A 27,348-nucleotide genomic window follows, 5' to 3' on the forward strand; every position below is an offset into this window, starting at 1 on the left:
GCTGGGAGGAACAGCAGGAATGATCCCATATGAATGAAAACTAATTACAGCTGGATACAGGTTTCAACCATCTGTGACCTGAGAATGATTTTATTTAACTCTTTAAGTGTAGGATATCTATCTTAGAACCTATCAAACATTAAGAAAGCAGGAAAAACTGCACCAATAAGGCTGGAAGACTTATAGACAAAGCTTTTATAGCCTTGAAATACATGGGGAAGTTAGGCTAAAAATCACGTACATGACCCTCAGCCATAAAAAGCTACGAAAGCAAATTTGAAAAAAAAAGAGCTTTTCATACAGTCAAATGCACTATGACAGTCTCTCAGCCATGATCAGCATACTAGAATTCATGCTAGATCAGGGCAATTGTCTACTTCCCAACCAAAACTGATTCTAAATGCACTGATGTTGATCTTTAAATATCAGTAACAAACCAAGCTAAATTTTACTTCCCCTCTTATTGATAGCCACTAAAGTCATCCTTCTTCAACTCGCTCAATGACAGCAGCACAAAAATGGGCAATGATAAAGGAACTCAAGGTTTCATTTTAGGGATCCAAATAGGGTGCAGAAAACTGAGAAGTAGTCATATCTAGGGAACTACATATCCCCATTTATCTTTTCATTGTTAATGCTGGTTAGCTCTAAGACACACTGAATGGCCTTTTAGCATTTATTTAAACTTCCTGTCAACAGTATCTGTACTTTACCTTTGGCCGATAAGTAGTCAAAATTCAATTCAATTCAGTTCAGTTTCTGTGCTTGCATTTCACTTATTTTTTATTCTATCCTAAAAGTTTTAACATACTTTCAATGTGATTCAGCATCCATACTTCCGATTTCTATTGATGACGCTAGTTTTGTTGTGCTCATCTTTCAGGCAGCCGCACATCAGTATGATGGCACCCGTTCGATAATGATAAAGGCCACGGTAAAACAGAAACAGCAAGGGGACAAATGATGACGAGATGGAGAAAGTTAAATTTGACAGATCATAGATAGGGGACAGCAAAGCGTGTTGTAATTGAATGAAAGGCTAATACATGTGCAGTGAGGCAGCGACAAGGAAGAGATGAAAATATGCAAGTAGGAAAGAGGTGGATGGTGCATACACGAGAGAGAAAGAGAGAAAGAGAGAGAGAGAGAGAGAGAGAGAGAGAGAGAGAGAGAGAGAGAGAGAGAGAGAGAGAGAGAGAGAGAGAGAGAGAGAGAGAGAGAGAGAGAGAGAGAGAGAGAGAGAAAGAGAGAGAGAGAGAGAGAGAGAGAGAGAGAGAGAGAGAGAGAGAGAGAGATAGATACAGAAATATAGTCTTCAAAATGAGATAAAGAGAAAGCAAGTGAAAGATCATGCCTGTGAGCAGTGGGAGGGGGTGATTGACAGGTGTTCTGCTGTAGTACAGAGAATTCCCTACCCTTCCAGGTGTGGGTCTAAACATGCCCTTAAAAGAAGGGATAGCCACTGTACTGCTGCACACATTTCTTATGCATGGTGTTTGAAATTGTATGCACACATCCACAAACACACACACAAACACACACACACACACACACACACACACACACACACACACACACACACACACACACACACACACACACACGCGCGGAAACATAGATTACAACACAATTGTTGCAGGGGCATGCACATACAGAAACTTTCTCTTGCTGCCTCTCTCTCCCACAGTTCTGTTTCTCCGTCTTCTCGAAGACACCTATGAAAGTATAAATAAGTATGAAAGACTTATATAGCCATGTCAATCTGCCAGCGTTCACCCATGAACGACGGAGAGTAAAGGAATAGCAAGGAAAGCAGCAAGTGATGGCAGACAGTCAATCAGGGAGCAGGCAGTGAGATAGAGCAGCAGGCAAGATCTTAAAAGGAAGGTGTGGCTGTTCTAACGCTTTTACTAACAGTCGCAAATTCCCTTTAAATCCAGTCTGCTGGGTGTTCTTAGCCCATAGCACACAGGAGGCAGGAGGAAGAAGGACTGTTGTCAAAACGCTGCTACAAGCTGTAAGAAAAACTGGTTAGGACAAGTTTTGGGAAGAGTTTTCAGAAAAAAAGCTGTAATGTTCCACCAAATGGTGCTGAAGCTGTAGGCTCCTTAAATTTGCGTTGCACTGTAATTACATCTAATATGGTCTTATTGTACTAGCCTATGTCTTTTCAGGGAAATGGAGGAGATCCATACATTGGAGGGTACTTTTGCATTATGTGTATATTTCTGAACCAAAGTTTTACTCTGGCCTTGCCTCGTCTTAAGTTACGTTATGTGTAAGTTAAGTTTTGTGATGCAGCTGATTAAATTAATTAACAGTCAGTGATGATGCCATTTATGAATAGTTTGAGGACACTCAACAGTTTGAAACAAGCATTTAATGAAATGCTAGTCTTCTGATGATTGAAGCTAATACCTTGCTCCATGGAGCGGACAATAGCTGCTGCTTCATCACAAATTGGACCTCTTGCTTTGTATGACTTTGTTTTTGGAGCAACTAAAACAAACCTCTGGAGTAAATATTCCAGAGTCAGAAAATATACACATATTGAAAATCACTTTTTTAACAAGGGTCACTTTGCTGGTTCGGCTTTTGTATCCCAACTTGGTTTGAAACAAAGAACTCTCAGTTAACAGCGCCTCTCGGATGAAAGTTGAAATTGATGGTAATTTAAGATGGGAATAACTGTTGTTTATGAAAGTATATACACTTAACAAAATCACCAGGTCCCCCCGCCCCCTCCCATCATCTTACATTAACAATGGCCTCCTTGGTTTGGGCCATGTCGGATATGACACCATCTGTGATGATGAGGAGCACAAAGTACTGAGATCCATCCTGCACCGCTGCTGCATACCTGCACATGCACACGCACACACACACACACACACACACACACACACACACACACAGTCACAATATAAGAATTTTATATATATATATATATATATATATATATATATATATATATGTAGGAAAAAACTTGTAATACATAGAAGTACAAGCTTGTTTCGTGCATCGTGCATTCGTCAACTGCTTTTTCCTACATCTATATTGATATTACGCTCCTCATTTGTTAAGCACTTTTATCAACACCATTGACAGTTTCCAAAAAAAAAAGAAGCTATATATATATATATATATATATATATATATATACTCAAGGTTGTTAAATGGCAGAACAAGCCTGTTTCGTGCTCAGTGCACTCATCAGCTGCCTACATGGTTACAGTAAATGTCGTTATTTATACCAGTTGCCTGCATTCTATGTGCGGTGTCCAATTACAGGGTAGGGGGATGGGCCAATCTATATGGTTCGAACGCTGATACATTTGAACTGTCCAATGGGGGCAGAGTAGGGTACATTTAAACAAAAATATGGTAGACAGAGAAAATCAATGGCATAAAGACTAAGTATGGATACATGAAAAAAAGTTACATACACAATTAAATGGGCATACATATATAAACAAAAGGTAAAAAGTAAATAAATAAAAATAAAAAAACACAAAAACACAAACAAAAGGTTATACACAGATATAAACAGTTCAGTTTGGGGTCTGTAGAAAGATGTGCAGAAAGGTGATGTGCAAATTATTTTCAGACAATGGCCTAAAAATTTCCATTGAAGCCAACAAGAAACATATCGACTTCCTTGACATCACTTTAGACCTTAGAGCCGGAACACACGGGCCATACACAAAGCCCAACAATGCAATCCAGTATATCCACAAAGAAAGCAACCGTCCACCCTCTATCCTAAAGAACATCCCACTAAATGTAAATAGGAGGCTCTCAAATTTATCATCTAATGAACTATATTTAACGAAGCCCCCCCCCCCCCCCCCACAAGGAAGCTTTAAGGGAGAGTGGGTTCAAACTTAAAATACAACCCACCACCTAATCTGGACAGCCAACAACAAAAGAAGTGAAGCAGAAAGAGAAACATCACCTGGTTCAACACCCCCCCCCCCACACACACACACACAGCGACACCGTAGCCTCTAACATCGGTAGGATGTTCCTCAACCTTTTGGATGAATGCTTTGCACCAGGTCACCCACTCAGAAAGATCCTCAACCGAAATACGGTCAAAATCAGCTATAGCTGCATGCCAAGTATAAACCAGGTTATAACATCCCACAATGCAGGCACCATGGCCAAAAAAGTAACCCCCACCACGATCAACCCCAGCTGCAACTGTCGAGATAAGACATCGTGCCCCCTTAATGGGAAATGCCAAGAAGAGAGTGCTGTGTACCAGGCATCGGTAACCAGAATGGACAATGGGAAAGTGAACAATTACATAGGTTTGACTGAGCGCACTTTTAAATCCAGGTACAACACCCACATGTGCAGCTTGAGAAATAACCACTTAAGGGATGCAACAGCCCTGAGCAGCCATATTTGGTCCTTGGCAGGCAAAGGAATTGAATATACCATATTGTGGAAGGTGCTTGCCAAGAGCAGAGCATATTCTACGAACACCAAAAAATGCAACTTGTGCCTCATGGAAAAATGCTTTATTATTTGCAAACCCCACTTGGCAAATCTAAACAGCAGGAATGAACTGGCCAGCAGCTGTAGACATACTAGAAGAAAGCATCTGATTTGTAACTAGGTGATCCCAAACTGAACTGTTTATATCTGGGTATAACCTTTTGTTTGTGGGTTGTTTTTTTTTTTACTTTTTACTTTTTGTTTATATATGTATGCCCATTTAATTGTGTATGTAACTTTTTTTTCATGCATCCATACTTAGTCTTTATGCCATTGATTTTCTCTGTCTACCATATTTTTGTTTAAATGTACCCTACTCTATCTCCACTGGACAGTTCAAACGTATCAATGTTCTAATCATAGATTGGCCCACCCGCTACCCTGTAACTGGACACCGCACATAGAACGTAGACAACCGGTATAAATAACGACGTTTACTGTAACCATGTAGGTAGCTGATGAGTGCACTGAGCACGAAACAGGCTTGTTCTGCCATTTAACAAATTTGAGCTATTAATATATATATATATATATATATATAGTATTGGTAGAACTTGGAAACTCATGCAAAGGTGCACATGCAAAATGTGCATCTTGTTAACCATTATTGCAAATTTAATAAAATGTCCTGTCTCTTGCTGTGAAGTGGATACTACCAATCACTGTAGTGCTTTAAAAGGACATACTACTGGCTTGTTGAGCTAAATAATAAAGCACAAAACAAAGCTTGCTTACAAAATTGGATTCACTGATTAACAGCTTTGTTGATACTTTTCTCACTTACTCTGCTGGACTCATTCAAATGCTAAATGAATGATAGTGCACACTTTCATTTAGGTGGTAAGGCGTTTGACTGCAGCAGTTTACAATGTGTAACTCCATATTATCAGAATGACATTTTTAATTACCAAAGGCCAGGCATAATCAGATAAGGAACTGTGTTGACCTAAAGAAACAAATGGGATGGTGAGACAAAGTGGGGACAAATGGGAGGTGGGTGGGTAAAGACACGCCAGTACACACACACACCGCATGTCACAGCTTGCATAGTTTTGTGTGTGTTAACAATGAGCAATCTATGAAACAGTGTATGTCAATAGCTCCAGTCTCAGTCCCATTTGTCATGGTTCCACCGGCAGCCCTTTGAACAGCCATCCCTGCTTCTCAATTCATATTCAAGCGTGTCACATTCTGTTTATTCTATCTACCACATTAGAGATGTGGCGCAGTCACTGGGTCAGAAAATCAACGGAGAAGATATGGAAGACTATGCATCCAGAGATAGGAAATAACAGCATGAAAAGCAAACAGCCAATAATGCCTCTGGTGTTTGAATCAATTCTTTCTGCTTGCTGTTTGCAACTGATAGATACCAATAGCTGCACCAAGTAGCAAAAAAAGAGCTGCCTCCTTCATTGGTGGCAATCAAACTAAATAATAACAGTTTCTATGGGTCTTTTGAAGAGCACCGATAGTAGACTTGCCTATCCTCACTGCAAGGGAATTGAACTGTTATCATAATTATTATGAGTAGGTTTGTTTTCAAGTTCTTGCTTTAAAAACACCTACCAGAAAACAGAATATATTTAATGCATTAAGCATAATGAATGAAACCATGAGCAGGGACATTTGCCACCCAAACATAAGAAGAAGAAGAAGAAAAAAATCATTGGACTAGCTGAGATGAACCCAACTTTTGATAATTCTAATATTCATATTTATGTGATTTTTTTTTAGGACTTGCACAACCCTAGCACAGACCATAGCTAGTCATGAATGCACCAACTTCCACATGACTGGCTGCTAATTATATTCTTCATGATGATCAAGTTATAAAATAGAAGAGAATAAAAGAAAGCAGATAAATGCTCCTATTTCTTTCCCATTTTGCTTTTTGAGGGCTTGTCAAAGAGCAGGAGAAATATGCAGGATCATTTCATATTCCCCTCCTTTGATCACACATTCAAGTATTTCTTTGGTAGGCTACTTGATAATTAATACATCAGTAAAATAATGCTATGGTAATGCAGTAAATGCATTGGTTTGTTTGGTCCATACTGGGGAATAGTGTTATGCCTAATAATTGTATGATTAATTACTGTAAATTATCATTAACTGTGTTGTAATAAGTGAAATACTAAAAATACTTATCATCCACTATTTTGAAATGATTAGCTGCTGTGTAGTAACTTTGTCAAAGCTGCACAGATGTTTCTGAAGTAACAATCAAAAGCTGTGACTTGATCATTCATTGTGCAGCAGTGATTTGAAAGCAGTTATTGCAAGTAATGGCATTAATTTCTGAAAAATATACATATGATGACAAATACATATGATGAAACGTATACATATGACGATAACATGGACACACCTAGACATTACAGTATGGCTATCCTTGTGTAGCTCGTACGGCATAATGGATGCTGTTTCCATGGAGTAACTGAGTATTTTCCAAAACAATATGCTAACATCTTACAAATTACCACATCAATACCCATCTTTGTTTTATAAAATGTGGTGGATACTGATTAGCTGTGATAAAGTTAGCTCTCTTCAGCTTGTAAAATGTGGTGGAAGTTGTTTCAGTGTCATAGTTCACAACAACAAAAAATAAACCCTTTTATTATGCCTTGGAAATTTACATCAAATTGTCTGGTCTCCTCCACAGACCAACCCAGATAAAGATTTGTTTTTGGAGGGCATCATTCCTGTTTAGGACAACTGCAGCTCAGTACACAGCATGAAATAATAAACCTATTGCAATATAGAATAATTTTCTATAGTTTTACTGATTACATAACTTTTCTGACCATTCTTTAAAAATCAACAGTGTCTATCTGAAATATAGGAAAAATGTCAGCCTGTTATCATTTATGAGCCTGTTATGATGTCACCTTACGCCAACTGAATGCTGTGTATTGCAAGAGACGTATCAGTATTTCAGGTTACATGCTGGTCATACTCATGGGTTCACATCCCTGTTCTGTTTCAAGAGATGATGATCCTGGGGCCTCATTATCTTCCATGGTTTGATGATGATGATGCAGTCATGACAAATGCTCTTGGTGGGTAGCGTGTGGTTCTGGGTAGTGCTTATATACCTGTTGATAGCACTGATATATCAAATGATCTCATAGAGGAAAACATAAAACTTAAGGCGACAACATAATCTAGAATTTAGAGCATCTCATACCACACCACTCGAGAGTAAATGTGAAAGTCAGTTCATTAGCAAATCCATCACTTCTGCAAGCTCTCCCTACTCAACGGTATGTAGAGGCGGATCAAAGAGGCAGATGAAATGAGGACCAACACACCGCAAGAAGATGTCAATGCCACCATCAAAGTGGGCTGCTTTGACAGCTTTAAAAATAGAAAATAAACAACTAACCAAAAGCCTGTCATGATATTGTTTCTTTTTGTTATTGTTAAGCCCCATTCTTATATTATTTTCCCTTTTGTTGACATTGCCAAGTTTGAATTGTTTTCCAATGTGTGCTAAATGAGAAAATGGGGCATGTGGTCAACATGCGTCTATAACAATGGAGGCAGAATGTGTGACCAACACTTGGATCGAGGACTGGGCTACATGAGTGAGAGCTTTTCTCTGAAGAGACTGACAGACCAGATGAAACTGTGCCCAGAAATAGGCAGTATTTTAACTAAAAGGATTTGAAATACTCATATTAATTACTTTTGAGCATTCTGTAATTCATATTCAATCAATCTGGGGAAAAAATAGAATGCCATTTTTTATGTTACTTCTAAGAGCAGTATTTTGCATTTGAAAACCTGAAAAATATTATAAGCAGACATCAGACTTGAGTTCAAAGAAGGGTGATCTTTTTCCTAGCTACAGCCCATTCATCTAAGTCACCAAAGCCTCCAAATCACACACGATAATGTGACGGGGATGCTGTGTGCATGGTGCAGATGCTAATGTTGGTGACGTTCAGGCTTGATAACAACTTCCTCCCACAGATATTGGCAGAAATTCTAACAATAACTGGTGTGAATAAAGATGCATTGAAGAATGTGTAACGAAGCAGTTAATTTTCACTTTTTTTTAAGGCTGATCTATTTAACAGTTTACTGAGGAGAATAACAGGACAAATTGCAGAAAGAGGGTTTGACATGTAAACTGCCTGGATTCAAACCCATGCAATTGATACTAACAAAATACGTGCCGGTACTGACCTACAGGAATGTGGGTCTGCAATTTTATGAAAACCTTTCACACAAACACTTTTCAGCCTCGTCTTTGCTCCTAACACAAATTGATTTTAAGTGTCCTTCCTCTGCAGATGTGGTTTTTGGAGAAAATCTAACACTTTAGAAGCTGTATTTTTTTTTCATATTTGAAATACAAAGTAGATGAATTTCAGCAGGTTTAGGCAGGTTGAGGAGAGCCTGGAGAAGTGGAGGTATGCACTGGAGAGAAGAGGAATGAAAGTCGATAGGAGTAAGACAGAATACCTATGCATGAATGAGAGGGAGGACAGTAGAACGGTGAGGATGCAAGGAGTAGAGGTGACGAAGGTGTATGAGTTTAAATACATGGACTCCTGTCTGTCTGCAACTAAAGTCTGGATGCAGCAAAACCTTCTCAAACTCAACTGTGACAAAACTGAACTCCTCCTCATTGGCTCCAAGTCCACTCTTAGCCAAATTAACAACCTTGCGCTCACCATCAATGGCACTACTGTCTCCCTTTTCTCCCTGGCATGCAACCTTGGTGTGATCCTTGATCCCACCCTTTCCCTTGAGCCACATATCCGCCAAATGGTCAAATCCTCCTTCTACCACCTTTGCAACATTGCAAAAATAAGATCCTCTCTCACACGCCCTGCTGCTGAGATACTGATCCATGCCTTCATCTCCTCCCGCCTTGATTACTGCGACCCACTCCTCTATGGTATCAGTGCTAGCTCTATCAAGAGACTCCAATTGGTCCAGAATGCATCCGCCCGACTTTTAACTTTCACCAAATCCTGGTACCACATCACCCCAGTCCTAAAAGAGCACAATCAGAACGTTTATGTTCTATTGTTTAGAAAGACAAACATGCTACACAGGTAGGGCCTTGGAGCATTTTTGGGCTGTTAGAAAAGAGCTCTAAATGTTTCTGTCTCAACAAAAGAATGCCAAAACACAAGGGTTCATGGATTTTATACAGAATGGAAAGAAGATGGAACTTGTAGCATTTTTTGCTGATCTAACATCTCATCTTAATGAGTTAAATGTCAAGGTGCAGGGCAGACACACACAGTTTGTGACCTCATGTCAATGGTGCAGGCTTCTCAGAGGAAGCTGGAGGTTCTCCTAAGTGACATACAGGAGGGACTGATGCACTTCCCAAAACTGTTGGCGCAAACCCAGTGTGGAGATCACCATCACTATTTTGTAGGATTCCTGGACAAACTGATTGAAAATTTTAAAGAATGCTTTGATGACTTCACCCTGGGTAAACATGTACTTTTGTGCATTGGATCCTCATTTTTGGTCAGAAATGTAACAGCGTTCTCTCCAGAGGCATATGGGCCAATCTTGCTTCTCTGCAAACAGAGTTGACTGACCTACAGGAAAACCTTGATCTGAAGGAAGCTGACTGTGATCCTGTCAGCTTCTGGACAATACGGCTACCCCAGCAAATGGACTCCACCTGCAGAAGATGGCCCTTCATATTCTCGCAATGTTTGGCTCAGCAAGCACTTAGTTGTGAATCCGCATTTTCCACAATGAATATGATGAAAAATAAGTACCGCAACACACTCACCAATGAATACCTTCATCGGTGTCTCACACCTTTTGTGCCCAATTTTAAAGCTTTGGCAGCAGACAAAATGTGTCGCCTCTCTTATTAAAGCAACAGTGCTTTATATAGACTGATTACTGTATAGCTGTGCATTATAGTTCTCATGTGCATGAATCATTCTTATTGATAGTGAGACTTACCATTGATAGTGGTAATTTTTGGCTGTTTGTTGTTTCAGTGTTTCCTCTGTAAGTGCAGTGGTTGTGGATGATCTTTGGTTTTTGGTTCCAGGCCTATCTTTGTTTTGGTCAGATTTTTAACTCTACATAAACTATTCTTTTGTATACAGTCATGTGTGCATCTCATTTTGTACACATTGAATTGAATATTGGTATGTTTGACTGATTTTTCTCCGGACGTCCAACGCAATGAAAATTTGGTAAGTGGACCTCTAAATGTATTGGATTACCCTTGATCCGAAAAAATTCTCACTCATTTTGTAAATAAAATGGAGAATATCAGGTCCAAAATCCAGCCTGGCTCTTGCATTCGGTCCATTTCCCATGTTAATTCTGCCTCTTTTACCCAGTTTCAACCAATTACAATTTCAGTGTTAGAGAGTACAGTCTCCAATATGAACCCCTCCTCCTGCATCTTAGACATCATTCCCACTAAGCTGCTCAAGATGGTAGTTTCAACTATTAGCACCATTATTCTGTAAAGTCTTAATAATTATCTGGCCTCTAGGTCTTTTCCAGACAGTTATAAGCATGCCATTGTTCATCCATTGCTGAAGAAACCTACTGTAATTTATAGCCCCTGTCCTTAAGTAACTACAGACAAACATCTAAATTGTCTTTTTTTATTTAAGGTTCTGGAGAGAATAATTTAATCTCAATTGATTTCTTTTATGACCACTAATCGTACTTTTAACAGTTTCCAGTCTGGTTTTAGAGCACTTCATAGTACCGAGACAGCTCTAGTTAAGGTCACTAATGACCTACTGCTGATTGCAGACAGAGGTGACTGCCTGATTTTAGTTCTCTTAGAATCAAGTGCTGCCTTTGACACAGTCGATCACAACAATACCACTAAAACCAACAGACCCTAGCACCCTGGTAAATCTCACAACTTGCCTCTCTGACGTTAAATCCTCATGTCTGAATATTTTCTTAAATTTAATGATGATAGTCTGAGGTTCTTCTGTTCGGTCCCCCAAATTCCATCAGTCCTTTTGTTATTAATCTTGGTGGTCTTTCTGGTAGTCTTAAGCAGGCTGCTAGGAATCTTGGAGTAATATTCAATGCTAACCTCGGTTTTGATAATCAAATCAAACATGTTGTTCAGTCATGCTTTCTCCACCTTAAGGTAATCTCCAAAATTAAGTAATTTTTTAATCAATTGCCGATCTGCAAAAAGTCGTACATGCTTTTATCTATTCTCGGCTTGACTACTGTAACACACTTTACTGGGGTATCAGCAAGGGCTCCTTCCACCATCTGCAGTTGGTACAAAATGCGGCTGCTCAGCTCATTACTGGGACAAAGAAGCATGACCATATCACTCCTGTGCTTGCCTTCCTACACTGGCTGATTTTAAAATTCTAGGGGCGTCTGGGTAACGTAGCAGTTTATTCTGTTGCCTACCAACAAGGGGATCACGGGATCGAATCCCCGTGTTACCTCCGGCTTGGTCGGGTGTCCCTATAGACACAACTGGCCGTGTCTGCGAGTGGAGAAGCCGGATGTGGGTATGTGTCCTGGTTGCTGCACTAGTGCCTCCTCTGGTCGGTTGGGGTGCCTGTTTGAGGGGGGGTTTGGGGGGAATAGCATGAGCCTACCATGCGCTACGTCCCCCTGGTGAAACTTCTCACTTTCAGGTGAAAAGAAGCGGCTGGCGACTCCACATGTATCGGAGGAGGTATGTGGTAGTCTGCAGACCTCCCTGGATGGGCAGAGGGGGTGCAGCAGAGACTGGGATGGCTCAGAAGAGTGGGGTAATTGGTCAAGTACAATGGGGTGAAAAAGGGAGAAACCCTGCCCCCCCCCCAAAAAAAAGGAAGAAAAAATACTGCTCACTTTTAATGCCTAAAAACAGTCTTGCACCTACATAAATTTCTGATTTATTGACCTGGTATATGCCCTCTCGACCATTAAGAACCACAGATGGAGCTCTGTTGGTTATTCCTAGGTTTGTCAGAAAGGGCGATTAGGCTTTTGCTGTTAGAGCCCCCACACTATGGAACTCTCTTCCTATTGAACCAAGACGAACCAAGTCTCTAGCTTCTTTTAAATCTCATCTTAAAACTTATTTTTGTGAAAGCTTTTACAAATGTTTGATATTTGTTTTTATTTATTCATACTGTTTTTATTTTTACTTTTACTTATTTGGTCTTATTCTTATTTTTGCCTTGTCTGGTTTTATTTCTTTGTAAAGCACTTTGTAACATCATTTCAGAAAAGTGCTATATAAATAACGCTATTATTATTATTATTATTATTATTATCATTATAATTAAATATTTAGACCGCTTGACCAGGTCAAGACATTTGATTTTCGTTTTCACCTATTAAATCCAAATCAGTTGTGAAGGAGATGGTGATGAGAGAGGAGACGGCATGTTGGAGCTTTAAACATGAAGAGAGTCCAATAGGGGATAGTACTTGGCTGATATTTTGTACAGCCCATATAGTGTAGAAGATAAAATATAATTTTACGTATTTCACTGCAGTAAGACCAGCAAGCATGTATAGAATACACCATATAGGATATGCAAAGACACAAAAGACCTGAAATCAATTGTTTTACTGAAGACTGATGTCAATCAAAATTTCTATATTAAAGCTTTGTAGCTATGAAGTTACCAAGCTCTATACATTTCCAGGGTGTTAAAAGTATCTGATCAGATAAGCCACAAGTCATACATCGCCAGACTTTTCATGCCCCAAATACTGCCAATAATGGTGGCTATTACCTGAATCTGGCCAACAGTATTTTGATTATTTCCCTGCAGAAAATGTTGGTTTTTTTGTTCACCTTTTGCACCACCACACATTGTTTGACTGCCTTTGAAAACTGCAGCTTAAATCTCTTTTTTTTCCAGTCTTGGTTTTGGCTCTTCTCCCCCAAATTGTTGTTGTGGTCAAAGGCAGCCAGGGGTAGCCATGCCTGAACGGTGTCTGGGGCATACTTTTTTACCTTTGTAGCATATGTGGTGTCAAGAGATTGCGGTCCGACCCGTATAACAGCTGCGCAGATCTGTTCATAAAGTCTTCTTGAGGCATTTACCAATTTTTTTCGTGATTTTGATTCACTTGTTGGTACAATAAAATGTCAAGAGCAGTGGAGACCTTTTCGATGCGAATACACTCTTGTTGTCCACCATATTTTATGAGGAGCACAAAGCCTAAACCTTTTTCTACCTCATAGAAAAAATAGTTTTGCTATTAGAGAATATTTTAAAAAAAATACATGAACGCCTGAATGAATATATATATATATAACTTTGTTAAAAGAAACACTCAATGGTAGGGAAAGTGCTTAACAAATAAGGAGCAAAATAATCCAGTGAGTCAAATAAATTCTTTATGAGACAGTACAAGCCAGTTTCATGCCATAAGCAATCATCAGCTGTCAATAAAGCTACATGGGAAAGAACACACCATTTGCTGCCTCGTCATGCACATCACGTGCACAACGTCCGATGCGGAAGGGAGAGGTGCTTATATTCAAAAATTCAAAAACACGTGATCGCTAACGGTCCAATTTGGGGGGGCGGGTATTTGTCTTTTGTCATGATTTATTTGTAATTACAAAATAGGTGCTTATATCTATGCCTGCAACTGCTGGCCAATTCATTCCTTTTACTCCATGTGGACATTTCTGGTTTGCAAATGATAAAATATTTTTCAGTTAGACATAGATTGCACATTTGACTTCTGGTTGAATATGCTTTGTGTCAGGGTCTGTCATGTGTCAGTTTCCCGTTTTATTTTGATAGTCTTGTCTCTGTGTTCACGCCCTGTTCCCCATGTGATTACCTGTCCCCGCCCGTATGTGTTTCACCTGTGCCTCGTTATCCCTTCTCCCCTGTGTGTATTTAACCAGTGCTCCCCTGTGTGTTAGTGCCAAATTGCCTTGTCTCCTAGAGCAGCATTCCAGCGTTTCATGTAAGAGAGTTTCCCCGGGTCTGACTGTTTCGTTCCTGGTTTCCGAGTCTCCGTCTCCCGTTTTGGCACCGTCGCCTGTTTGTTAGTCCGCCTGGTTCTTGAAGTCTTCTGCCTGCCGATTTTGTACCTCTGCCTGTCTGATTGCCTTTCTGGATTTTGACCCTTGGACCGAATTAAAGACCCTGAGAACTGGTTGCTGTCTGCCTGCCTGCATTTGTGTCCGCCAGTCTCTGTGTTCACGACGCTTTGTTCTTTGAGAGGATTTTCCAGGTGGTTGAATAATTGTTTCTGTCCGCCAATGACCAAATACAGCGGCTTAAAGATGTTACATTCTTTAAACGGTTGTTTCTAAAGCTACACGTGTGCATTAAACCTCTTTTTTAATGTTCCCTCTGTTAGGCTGACGTATGTCTCTATTTTGCCGTTGTCATTTCTCGTCACCGTAGCTTGGTAGGTAACTCCTTTCATCTGGCATTTTCTTTCGAGGGACATGAGTCGTTCACACGGCGGTTGGGTTGTCCAATTTTGATGAAGGTGTCATTATTTTGTTCATGATTCTTGTGTTGTGGGACGATATTATTTGTTGAATGTTAGGCATGCAGCTGTAACTAATTTTGATGGTGTTCCGATTGAATATCTTCCTCAGTTGATGGTCCGGAGTAAAGCAGTTATCCAAAAGTTTTAAAAAAAACCGCTTACTGATGTTTGTGGCCACGGTATCACTGTAGGGAGGGTTGTACCAGGCGATGTTTCGTTTTCTGCAACATTTGTTGATTTGCTGGCAGTCAGTATTTAATGGTGGGTTGTACTTGAGCTTAAAATTGTAGCCGCTTTTTTGTAATGCAACTTGGTATGGGGGTGTAGCTTCATTGAAGATGGACTCATTAGATGATAATTTTGAGAGTCTTCTATTAATGCTTTCTGGGATGTTCAAGATGGAGGGTGGGTGGTTGCTTTCTCTATGGACATACTGTAGCATGTTGTTGGGCTTTTGATTGGGCAACTGATTTTGATTTTTACTGCAATTAACTAGACCAGCTTTTTATTGTCAGGATATAATACCAGGAGTTTGGAGGTGCTGGGCTCAAAATCAAACTCAGGTAAACTGAAGTGGAAAGGCCTTAAAAACAGTTTTATTTTAGTTGTTTTGATCCAAGCAGCGCTAATATTTGAATGTTTCTGTTTTTGCAATCCCCCCCGAACATGATGTTGATGAGCGCAAAATAAAATGCCAGTAAATACCACTATTTTTAGATCAGAAAAAAAAGAAAAATGAAAGAAAATCTTACATATTTCATAGGGCTGTAATTCATGTTTTTTTATTTTTTTATTTATTAATCCCCATGGGGAAATTACACTCTGCATTTAACCCATCCTAGCTGTGTAGCTAGGAGTAGTGGGCAGCTGTCGTGCAGCGCCCGGGGACCAACTCCAGTTCGTCTTGCCATACCTCGGGGTCAAGGGCACAGACAGGAGTATTAAACCTAACATGCATGTTTTTTTTGATGGGGTAAACTGGAGCACCCAGAGAAAACCCACACAGACACGGGGAGAACATGCAAACTCCACACAGAAGATGACCTGGGATGACCCCCAAGGTTGGCCAACCCCGGGGTTCAAACCCAGGACCTTCTTGCTGTGAGGCGCAAGCGCTAACCACTGGGCCACCATGCTGTCCATATCTATATACTTAAAACATTTCTTTGTGATGCACTTAAGCTAAAAGTAAATGACATAGTATGACTTCCTTCACATTTATTAACATATTTCACCACATAAAGAGTTTCACTTCTAACTACAAAGTAATGACTGGTGACACGGCAGCTGAAACAACTCCCTGATCCAGGAAAAGACAGCAGTTAGGGAACGTTTTGACATTGTGCCTTATTAAATGAAACCCCACCAAGAAATGATAAAGATCCAAAGACATTTGGAAAATTGCAGGTAAAACAAAAATATTGCTTCTTGTAAAATCTTTGTTGCAGATGAAGACAGTTTTGATTTCTTGTTAAATAGTACATGGAATGACAAAAAATAACATTTAGGAACAATTAAAGATGACCATGTTGCATATGTTCTGGATATGCCTTGATCTACATACATTTTGGTCAGCAATATTTAAATCCTTAAGTGAAATTTTCAGTTCAACTATTGATCCGCATCCTTTAATTGCCATACTTGGTGAGAGACCGGGAGACTGTGACTGGCCATCTAATGTATAAATTGTTGGCCTTTACTACATTACTAGCTTGGTGCCTAATACTCTTAAATTGGAAGAGCTCAAGACCCCCATCCCATGTCAGATGGATCAGGGATATTATGTTTTATCTTAAGTTGGAAAAGATAAAATTTATCTTAAGGGGTAACAGGGACAAGCTGCCTTTTCTAACTTACTTTGACACTTTAACCAGTATAACAGACTGGGATGCCTCTTGACTCGAGTCAGGAACGGCCCAAATAGTATGGATTGTAAACCGAGAGATTCTTTGTGTATAGGTGAACCATGCTGATTATTTATTTTTCTTGAAAACAATTTTTTGTCTTCAATTTAGTTGTAATTTCATTATTTCTTTAACCTATATTTCTTCTTGAGGATCTTGGAATGTCGCGAGGGGGTTGGGGGGAGGTGGGGGTTTATTGTGTTAAACTATTCAATATGTGACTTGTATATACAAAAATTATAAATGCCAATAAACATATTTAAAAAAAGAAGATGCTCATGTTTTCGTTTCCGTTTCAGTTTCTGGGTTTCGTTACTCAAACCAGTTTGAAGCCCAGGCTATAATGAACATTTTTTAGCAGTATGGCCTTTAACAATACACCCATCGATCACCCTTGCTCATTAAAACAAAAAGAAACACCCCCCCCCCAAAAAAAACAACCTTAAATCTAAATATTGGTCAAGTCCCCAGGGCTTGCATTGGAGACAGGAATGCTGAGCATTTCAAAGTTTGATGTGGACCATGCTGTTGTGATGCTAACTCTTTGATGAATTCAGTAGGGTTGCACTGAGGATTACTTCACTTCTCTTAGCACCAGCTCTACATTGTCAAGAAGTGTGCTGTTCATATCAAATAAACATAAGGTTGTATTACTGCAATGGCAGCTTTAGCAGCAACAGAAATGTTCATGTTTTCAATGCCTGGGAACTGCTTTCCAAGGCTAGCACTTGGCTGTGACTTGGGGCATTTTAAAACCCTCAAGCATGAGTCAGGGGATTGTTACCTTGTTGAATTTAAGCAACGGTTCATTTAAGTTTCAGTAAACAAAGGATCAAGGGAACCACATTTTATCAACAGAAGCCGCACAACAGCAGTTGTTTCCTTCTTTAGTCGGCTGTTTGGCAGCTGGGTAAAATTTTTCAGCGGGTAAACATAGAATCAGCCTTTGTGCATTATCATTCTGGTACTTGTTCTGTGGTTCACATAACAGCTTGTTGTGTGTGAGTGGAATGCACAACTCACACACAACAACTCATAGCTGTGCTGAGATATGCCCAGGGCTCCCACACATCCTGGAAAACCTGGAAAATCTGCACATTTATAGACTAGTTTTCCAGTAATGGAAAACACCTGGAAAATTATAAAAATTATCAAATGTCCTGGAAATCTTACAGATTATGGAAATCTGTAATTTTGCTGAGATGTTCTGAAAAAAATATCTGCACACCTGAATGTGTGACAGGTGTGTTGGAGGAAGGTGCAACCTTTTAATCTTTAAAAAATAATTCAGCAGTAAGTGAGACAGCGTGCAGGAGTTCTCATTGTCTTCAGGCAGCTGATATGTCACATTAGGGTTTGAAGTCCATTTAGAGATCCAAAGGAGTTGAATCAAGTGCAACTGGACTTGGAATATATCCGTGAAGACGTTTTGCCTCTCATCCAAGAGGCTTCCTCAGTTCGTGCCTTTCTGGCTAGACGAAGCTAGTCAAACGTCTTCACGGATATATACCAAGTCCAGCTGCACTTGATTCAACTCCTTTGGATAACTATGACCTGGATGAATGAGAACATTCACAGACATCCATTTAGAGATGTTGAGGCTTCCACTGATCGTTATAATCCAAAAGCATATGAGCTTCTATCATATATATCTGAGCAAAAGACATAGAAAATCTCCTTGTGAAGTCTTGGAAAATTATTTCCTAAAGAGAGTGGGAACCCTGATGCCGACACAAACTTAAAACTAAAGGGAAAACCACTCCAGGGTTTGCTTGAAAAAACTCTGCTGGGTTAATTCATGACATGATGCCAGCTTTACATGGTGATTCAAGTCAGAACTTGTGTCAAAAGGAATTTCCCCCACAGATAGCCTACAGGGAAAACATTGTTCCAAATGTTTCAAGAAGATATCCTCTATGTTGATATAGTTCAAAAATTAGAAGTTGTGAAATGTTTAATTGTGGAGGCTAATTTAAATAACACATTATATAGAACCTAATCTAGGCTAGGTTTTTCTATTAACATCATCACAGCTCATGTGAAAAACACAAACCAAACCAATAGTAACTCACATTTAAATGAGAATGCAAGTGGGTGGTCAGAGACAAACAGAAAAATGCTAAAGCCCTTGGTCCATCACCTAGACAAGACAGAATAGATACCAGAACATAAAAAAAAAAAAAAAAATCACTCAGGACCATGCAAAGGGACAGTGGATGATATCTTGAGAGGCCCAGGATATAACGCAGTTCATGCCTTAGCTACAGCTGGTTCATAGACATTCATTGACATGTATACAGGAAGTTGCATATTTCATACAAGTCTAATGCATAAAATGAATATGTAGCCACTACATCAAGTAAAACATGGAGGTCCATGATATTGAGGTGAGCAATGCCCCAACACAAAATGCTTTCTGCAGCCTTTGCCACCTGAGTCCTTCAAAAAGCTAGTAAAAGACCCCCTAAAGTTCCTTTAGCTTGCTTGGACAACAAACTAACCATTGTTTTATGTACTTATTTAATATTTGCTTTACGCATTATTTAGCACAAATTCCATTACGTAGATTGTAGCTTTAATTATCTGTTTATATGTGTATTGTGGGGAAAGACCTGCCGTTGGAAAAATACCAGCAGTTGTATGTGCAGTAATGTTTTAAATAAGTCTTGTCTGTTGTGGGAAACTATGTTTAGACAAAACATAGTTGAGGTGAAACCTATAAAGATTTCTTTTTACATAACATGGTATGATAGATACTACAGGTTCAGCACAACATGATGAATGTGTTTCTGAAAGAGCAGTTTCATGCATTAATTCCCATGCTATGTGGCATCCCCCTCCCCTGTGATGGCAGTATACACTTTTTCTTAAAAGGACTGATGTCCCCTCTGCAGAATTGAAGGCAGGGGAGCAGCTGGGCAGCCATAGCCACCCCAGGTATAGGATTGGCCACCTTACTTGTCCCCCGAAAATGCAATAATGAAATGTAGGAAACAGAGAAGAAAAAGAGAAAGATAAAAAGACAAGCCCAAAGACAAAAGTTTTCAATTTAGATTTAAAAGAAGAGTTGTGGCCATTTGAATTGAGTTTGAAATTTCTATGTCGTCCCCCCCCCCCCCCCCAGCAGTAAGAACGTGGCCTACCTGTCTGTGACCTCAAAATATTTTACATGTATATTGTTTGAATAAAGTATTATCAGTGATTTCCAGTTGCTCCTTATTGTGTCTGCATGGTCCCAATAGGGTTGTTTTGGCACTTACAAAGTAGCCAATTCAATATATTCTGGGTGGAAATTGGTAAAACAAATATTTCAGTGAATGTGCCTTTCCTGTATGGTATGAATCCGTGACGTATTTTAAACAAAGGCAATGTTTTGTTAGATTTAAAAAGGGAATGCACCTCCAAAGATAGCAGTGGAGCTCCTTGGAGGGGGGGGGGGGGGGCAAGGAGCTCAGGAGGTTACTGATTACACAGTGCCCATGGTGACACTGGAGCTATGGTGTGGGGAGGTATAAGATGCAAACAACAGCACCCAGTGATGCAAAAGCTTTTAGCTTTTGTTTAGTATGAAGGTTTTCTCAATTAGACATTGTTATATTCTTTGCCATTGGATGCATTTCCATTTAGTGATGTGATTTAAACCTTTGCAAGAGGATTGTTGAGAAGGGAATTAAACGATCAATAAGCATTAATTTTCTGGAATGACTTTCCCTACCTTCAGCTAATTAGTTGTTCTAGCAGTCTGAGAGAGTTTCTGTATTTACCATTTAACGGTTTACACAATATAGCAACCAAACTTACATCATGTTGATTCACAACTTCCAAGAGGTTTTATACGCAACAAGTTTATGTTATGTGCTGATTTTGTGAAAAATAAACTGGTATAAATAGTAATGTCCAAGATGTTATCATGTTTTTTTAGAAACTGAAAGAAAAAGCATCCATTAAATCTTATTGCCCTAGAATAGACAATTATATGGACAATTATCATTGTTGGTGGCAACAACTGTTTTTTCATCTATACGTCACCAATAAACTGCAAAATTAAGCATTTCTTGTCTCTTTATAATAATCAGTGCAGTTATCACTAATTTAAAGCCAAAGTAATTAAAAGCCATTATCATAGCCATCAGTTACAAACAATCAGTGATAGAAATGTGTGTATCAGTCACATTTTGCTAATGCCAACATGCGAAGCGATAACAATTTTTCTTACTTGTACTTAGGAAATATCAGTCATTAGAATACTGGCATTGGTGATTACAACTTTTTTACTTTCTTATTTCTTATCATTTACCTGCAGCTACTCTCATTCCTACGAACTGTATTTTTAATAGTCTTAAAAACATGTTATAAAGTGTTACTGGAAACAAATAATGGCAGCTTGTCACCAGCTAAGTTTTCCATCACCTGGCAACGTGGTTGACCACAGGGGCAAAGTTGGTTGGACCATATAGCTGGACAGTCTTCAGACTCTGATGGTATGCTTCCAGGATCCCCTCAATACCGTTACAGTAGGGGTTTTCTATGTTGCCATTCTGAAGAGGAAGTAAACCACACAGACAACCAAGTCAATTTCATAGTCTTGATGGCTCAATTCATCACATAATGTAATCAAAGACCAAGACAAATATTTTCTTGTTACTTAAAGGACAAGTCCATTTTTTTTACAGATTGGGTCTTGCTTTCATAGTTTAGACCATCATGCATATAGGTCATGACATCATTTTACTCACCGGCTTCATTTTGGAGATTTTGGACACGGCAGCACTGCTAAACATATCTTTTTAGTGACATCTTACTGGGCACCAGAACACAAACATCAGACATGTCTCAACAAGTCCAGTTTACCACAATTATCTAAACTATGTATTTGGAAGTGAAAACAAAAGACTGAGTTAAAAGTCATAACCTGAAATGTCCAATATTATTAATTGTCTATCCATTGCTGATCAACTTCATTGTTAAACTTGCAGGAATGACCAGTCTGTACTCACTGTAACTTGTAATAAACACTGACCAACTACCCGGCCAGCACAAATGAGATGTCATAGATAATGAGAAGCTATGTAATGATGATGATGATGATTATTATTATTATACACATTTCCTTTAACTTCATGCCATAATACAACATAATAACTGGGCCGATTCCTTGGGCCTAGGTTTAGAATGAGGTAGAAGTCTATTTGATGGATAGTGCCTTTCTTAGGATATGAGATGTTCCAAGTAGTGCGAGCTTCTGTAGTTCTTGTATTTTGATGTTACTCGTGATCCATTGTTTATTATTATTATTATCATTATGTACACGTCTAACGGAGGCACTAGCAGACGCATGCTTGAACATAAATCGCAACCCATGCAATTGTGTGGGGCCCCAATTGGGCTGGGGCCGCCCTGTTGACTGAATGCAAATTTAAGTCACTGCATAGTAGCCTGTCAACTATGGCCGGGTTTACACAGTGCGTGGAATGGCCCGAAAATAGCTGCCGAGTGTAATGCACTCCCATTTCATGCTATGCCATTTAGCGCTATGCCATCCGTCTCAGCCGAGAACGGAAAAATGTCTGGCTGAGTCCCTCATGAGTCATCCCCCCCCAGCCGAAGCGCCGAATATTCAGTGCTGATTACTACCGAAGCCTTTCTTGAAAACAGGATTTCCGACACTTCCATGCCATCAATATATGATGTGTGTGTGACTTAATTAATTGTAAAGCGCTTTGAGTGGCTGTTGCAGCTAGAAAAGTGCTATATAAAATGCAACTTGATTGATTGATTGATTGATTGATTGATTGATTGATTGATTGATTGATTGATTGATTGATTGATTGATTGATTGATTCACTGATTTAGCACCCATATCAGTGAATTAGATTGTTTAAGCCACCATAGATTCTGTGCAGAATACGTGCAGGGTAAAGTTCAGTTTTGGCATCTAATCTATTTTCCACGTGTAGTTTTAACAAAAATACATTGAAAAGATGCACTTTATAAGCAAATGCATCATATCTTTAAACCATGCAGACTTAGGCTTCATATTGTACCATCTAGCAGCCTATACTGTGGAGTGGCAAATTTTCACATGCACTGGTTTACTAGTGAACACCGCTACCGCTTGCAGATCAGTCAGTGTAGTTATTTATTGTCTGTACATGATTCCTGCCATCTTTGTACATGTATTTGATAAAACTATGGCAGCATCAGTGCCAACCTCTCCTCCTCATTTTTAAAATATAGAGTTGCTCATCATTTAAAGCACTCCTCATAGTTCCCAAATTGGTCCAGATTCTAGCTGCTGGGCGCAACCAATTCTCAACAGCTCCTTCCCACACTAATATCTTATAGTGAACTGAGCTGAGCTCAAGAGATTTAGGCTGGCTTTAGAAGGCCAATAAAATATCAATGTCCAAATGAAAATGATTTCATCACCGAATTAGGCTTAATGAAAATATATGTTTTGTTATTTTAGGTTACACATAGAAAGACCTGCATATACTCTGCGACCAGTTTAAAGAAAGACAGTCACGTGCTGTGCAAACCCGGAGTACAGCATGATGACAGATCACAAAAATCAAGAGGAAGCGTTTGCATCTGCTCAAAAATGTAGAAAGGTATAATAAATCCAAAGACATTTTTTTCATCTGATGTCTACACAAAACACCTATCAAAGAAAAGGTATTTTCTTGTTTTGTGGTGTTGTCAAGAGTTGGTCTATGTCCTTCACCTTTTCTATTTTATCATTTTGATTTTTTAAGCCCTTTGACCCCCCCCCCCCAGCCCACCCCACACACACGAGATATAACAAGCATGCACACATCTTTTTTCTTTGTTTTCTGTTTTTTTTTGGGGTGGGGTTGTCCTCCCGAAAATGTGTTTTCGTTTATATATATTTCGTCTATTTGTACATGGACGAATCTGAAGTTGTGGGACCCCAAGGGGCATTTGTATGCTGTGGATTTGGGCTGTATCTTGTGTATGCACCACTGACCTGTGAGAGATGTTTTGCTTTTCGGTAAAATCAGGGGGATTTTGAATGTGGACAACTGTGGATATTGTGTGTTTTGACAGATGAGGGAATCTTAAATTTAGCTGTTGTATGTGATCCTGGACACACCTCCAACACAGCTGTGGACTATCATAAATATCATGGGCTGTATTTAAACACTGTGTCACTTTGTGATAGATATGTCTTGAGAAAGGTCCTTGTGGCTGAAACGTCGCCTTTTTTTTTAATAAATCAATGCAGAGGTGACAAGTGTGTGAGGGAATTGACTTTTTTCTTTGGAATTGGATCTTCTGGGAATTGATTCCTTGCACCACAAAAGAGACAAAGCAAGTGGTGTGATTGTTGCATTCTGCTCATCTTCTATACAAAACACCTTCTCAAAGTGGGAAACTACTTCCAGAGGTATATGGAAAGTGTAGGTCTAAGTTAATTTAAATAATTAGGTAAGGTAAGGACTGCAAATTTCTTCTCATACAAATTAAATGGGTGTATCTTCAGTTGCATATGTATAGACAAAATAGAAGGTGTGTGGGTTATGCAGTGAGTATCACTTGAAGCACTTCATAATTTCTTTTAAGAAATGTGCTATTTAAACACTTCCCCTTCTTCATGTTGTTGTTGTTGTTGTTGTTGTTGTGGTAGGAAGCAATAGCCCTAGATCACAGGCCCCCAAAAATAGCTTTTCTCCTTGCCCTGAAATAGACCAGCTTGCTCCTGCGTCTAGGGTTTTTTTTTCCATTGTTTTTGTTGAAAGGACGGGTTCAATGCTTGTACTTTGGTCCATCATAAGATACTGTTATAAAGCAATATCTAGTGGTGATCCGTATCCAAAATCTCCAAAATGAAGCTGATGAGCAAAATTATATCTTAACCAATGTACAAGATGGCAAAAACTATGAAAATAAGACACGGGCTGTAAAAAAACCCCAAAACAAAACAAAACAAACTATTATCTTATAATTCTGACTCAGAAGTTATAAACTACAGACAGATGGAAACAAGTCAGAGGTAACTCTTTGAAAAATGCCCTCAAATGGATCTCTGCCACCCTTTTTTTCCCATGCTACCATTAACATCAGCAAAAGCTCAAGAGGTTAGAAATCACTCACCAGAGGGAATTCGTGTGAGACTCGCCCGTCAGGGGGCAGTTTGGCTCCAAAGCCCAGTGCAGGGAACATCTTATCACTGTCGTAGTCCTGAATGATCTCTCCAACGGCTTTCAGGGCCATTGCATATGCATTCAGCTGGTAGGGGTTCATGTAGTGCAATGAGGTGGATTGAGAGGGGTTACCTATGTGGAAGGATTTTGTCATAGGTCAAAAAGGGGTCATTGTGGGTCCCGGTTCATTAAGCGATAACTGGAAACTAGAAGAATGAAATCAATATACAGTATCATTTAAGTTAAGAGCGATGCTTGCTAGTAAGGAATCTCTTGATTATTAACACACCAATATTAAACAACGGGGTCACAGAGATATATCAAAGCACTATTTATTTGCAGCAACCATGGATTATTGATAATTATTGATAACTAACTACCAATGAGTAGCACTTAACATTGCAGCATGTGAAACACTTCTAATTTTAATGCTAAAATAAACACAAGTAAAAAATACATTTTGTAATTTCGTTCTGGAGAGGAAAAAACATATATTGGATTAGATTGGATTAGATTAGATTGTTTTATTAGCCACACGACCAAGACCGGTGGAATTTGTTTTCAGTACACATTAAACTCTGCAGCACATGGACAACAGCAGACACTCCACATATTGTCACGAACAATGCAGTTACACAATAACAGAAACAAACATTACATACAGCAATTAGAGGAATGATCGTATGCATGCCAATGGTGTGTGAGGAGGGGACTATAAGGAGGAATTCAGAGTCATGATAGCTACGGGAAAAACCATTTGTGAAGCCATATATAGGGCTCTCTCTCTCTCTCTCTCTCTCTCTCTCTCTCTCTCTCTCTCTCTCTCTCTCTCTCTCTCTCTCTCTCTCTCTCTCTCTCTCTCTCTCTCTCTATCTATGTCTATCTAGCTATCTATCTATCTACAAAGCATGTTAAGCATTTTAAATGGAAAGACTGCACCAAATTATAGTATGAGTAGCCCCAACAGGAATCAAATGCCTATCCCTGGCAGTATTAATGCTATGCTCATGACATATGCTGCTATTGATATCAGGCCATCTGCAAATTCAGTTACACATGTACCATACTTACTAATACATAAGTAATAATGATATTAGATTCACCATTAAGACATACAAAAATTATTTTTTATGCAAAAAGTAAAGTTGGCATATGGGATTTATCTTTTTCCTTTTTTGAAAGAAGGATGGAAAATAATCTGACAGGGAGATGCAGATATGCTTGTTCCATTTGTTATGCACTATCTATTCCTTCAAGCAAAAAACAGGGTACTTGGTAAAGCCAAAGGGATTTAATCTGAGGAAAGTGACAGTGAGCAACAAAAACAATTAAATGTTTGGCTGGGTTGGCTTTCAACCAAACAAAGCATAAATTATGAAGAAAAAATAGAGAGAATAAGAGAAGGGGGGAGAGGGAGAGAGAGAGATGTGTGTGTGTAGAAAGCCTTGTAGCCTTGTCAGTCTGAATAACTAGCTGAAGGTTTGTCAACTCAATGTCTCAAAATCTCAAATATCCCTCTGTAGACATTATTCATAAAGTTCTTATTCATATTTTGATTTGATTTATTTTGAACATGTAAAAAAGAAACAAAAAACAGACAAAAATAAAATAATAATATTAAAATGAAATGAATAATAAATCTATACAACAAACTCAACAAACAAATGCATTTTAGTTGAGAATTTTTCAAGGAACTTCAGAAAATATTATTGTAAATTGTGATGTGTCCAGAAGTACGCCATTACTACAGGTGAGCGTTTAACTATTTACCCCAATAAGAAAGGCAGTCCTGAATAAAACCCCTTCGCTGTAAATTTATTGTAATTGTTAACTGTATACTGTGTGAATAACGTGTGGATAATTCACCGAGCTTTGCAATGTTTCTCAGTGAGCAGGAAGGCAGTGCGATCTGTGAAGATCTACCTCATGAGATTGTTCTGGCTTGTAAGGTTAACATAGCACAAACAGACATTATCGCATTCTTTTGACAATGTTATATAAGACATGTTTATTTCCAAGTTACCTTTAATCAAAACACACTGCACTAACAATTCTTATCAGTATAGAGTAAATGCTTCTTATGCATTTAACACTGCTGTTGCTGTCTTTTCTTTACAAACACTTGCATTTGATCACTCTCACCCAGGCTGCACCCGAAATTGCATACTTGCATGTATTTTTTTAGTACGCCAAAATATTATGTGAGTGTTTTAAGCATGTTAGAAACTATTAAACAGTATGTGAAAAATACCCAGATGTAATACTACATTCAGAGGAATATTGTTGCATGCAAGCACTGGACACCATGCTGACAT

The 27,348-nt window shown here is 39.0% G+C and overlaps 1 protein-coding gene across 3 annotated transcripts in view; it reads right to left on the bottom strand.

Moving 5' to 3' along the window:
• The window catches only part of cpne5b (copine Vb), a 273,515-nt gene that overhangs the window by 20,819 nt on the left and 225,348 nt on the right, over positions 1–27,348 (bottom strand). For all 3 annotated transcript variants that reach the window (XM_056272953.1, XM_056272955.1, XM_056272954.1), the window contains 3 exons: positions 24,984–25,165; positions 21,279–21,406; positions 2,758–2,860 (listed from right to left, as the gene is read on the bottom strand). In XM_056272953.1, the coding sequence (XP_056128928.1) occupies positions 2,758–2,860; positions 21,279–21,406; positions 24,984–25,165 (413 nt within the window). The remainder of the gene's footprint in view (positions 1–2,757; positions 2,861–21,278; positions 21,407–24,983; positions 25,166–27,348) is intronic.

The sequence above is a fragment of the Lampris incognitus genome, chromosome 2 (assembly GCF_029633865.1).
Source record: "Lampris incognitus isolate fLamInc1 chromosome 2, fLamInc1.hap2, whole genome shotgun sequence".
Taxonomy (NCBI): Eukaryota; Metazoa; Chordata; class Actinopteri; order Lampriformes; family Lampridae; genus Lampris; species Lampris incognitus.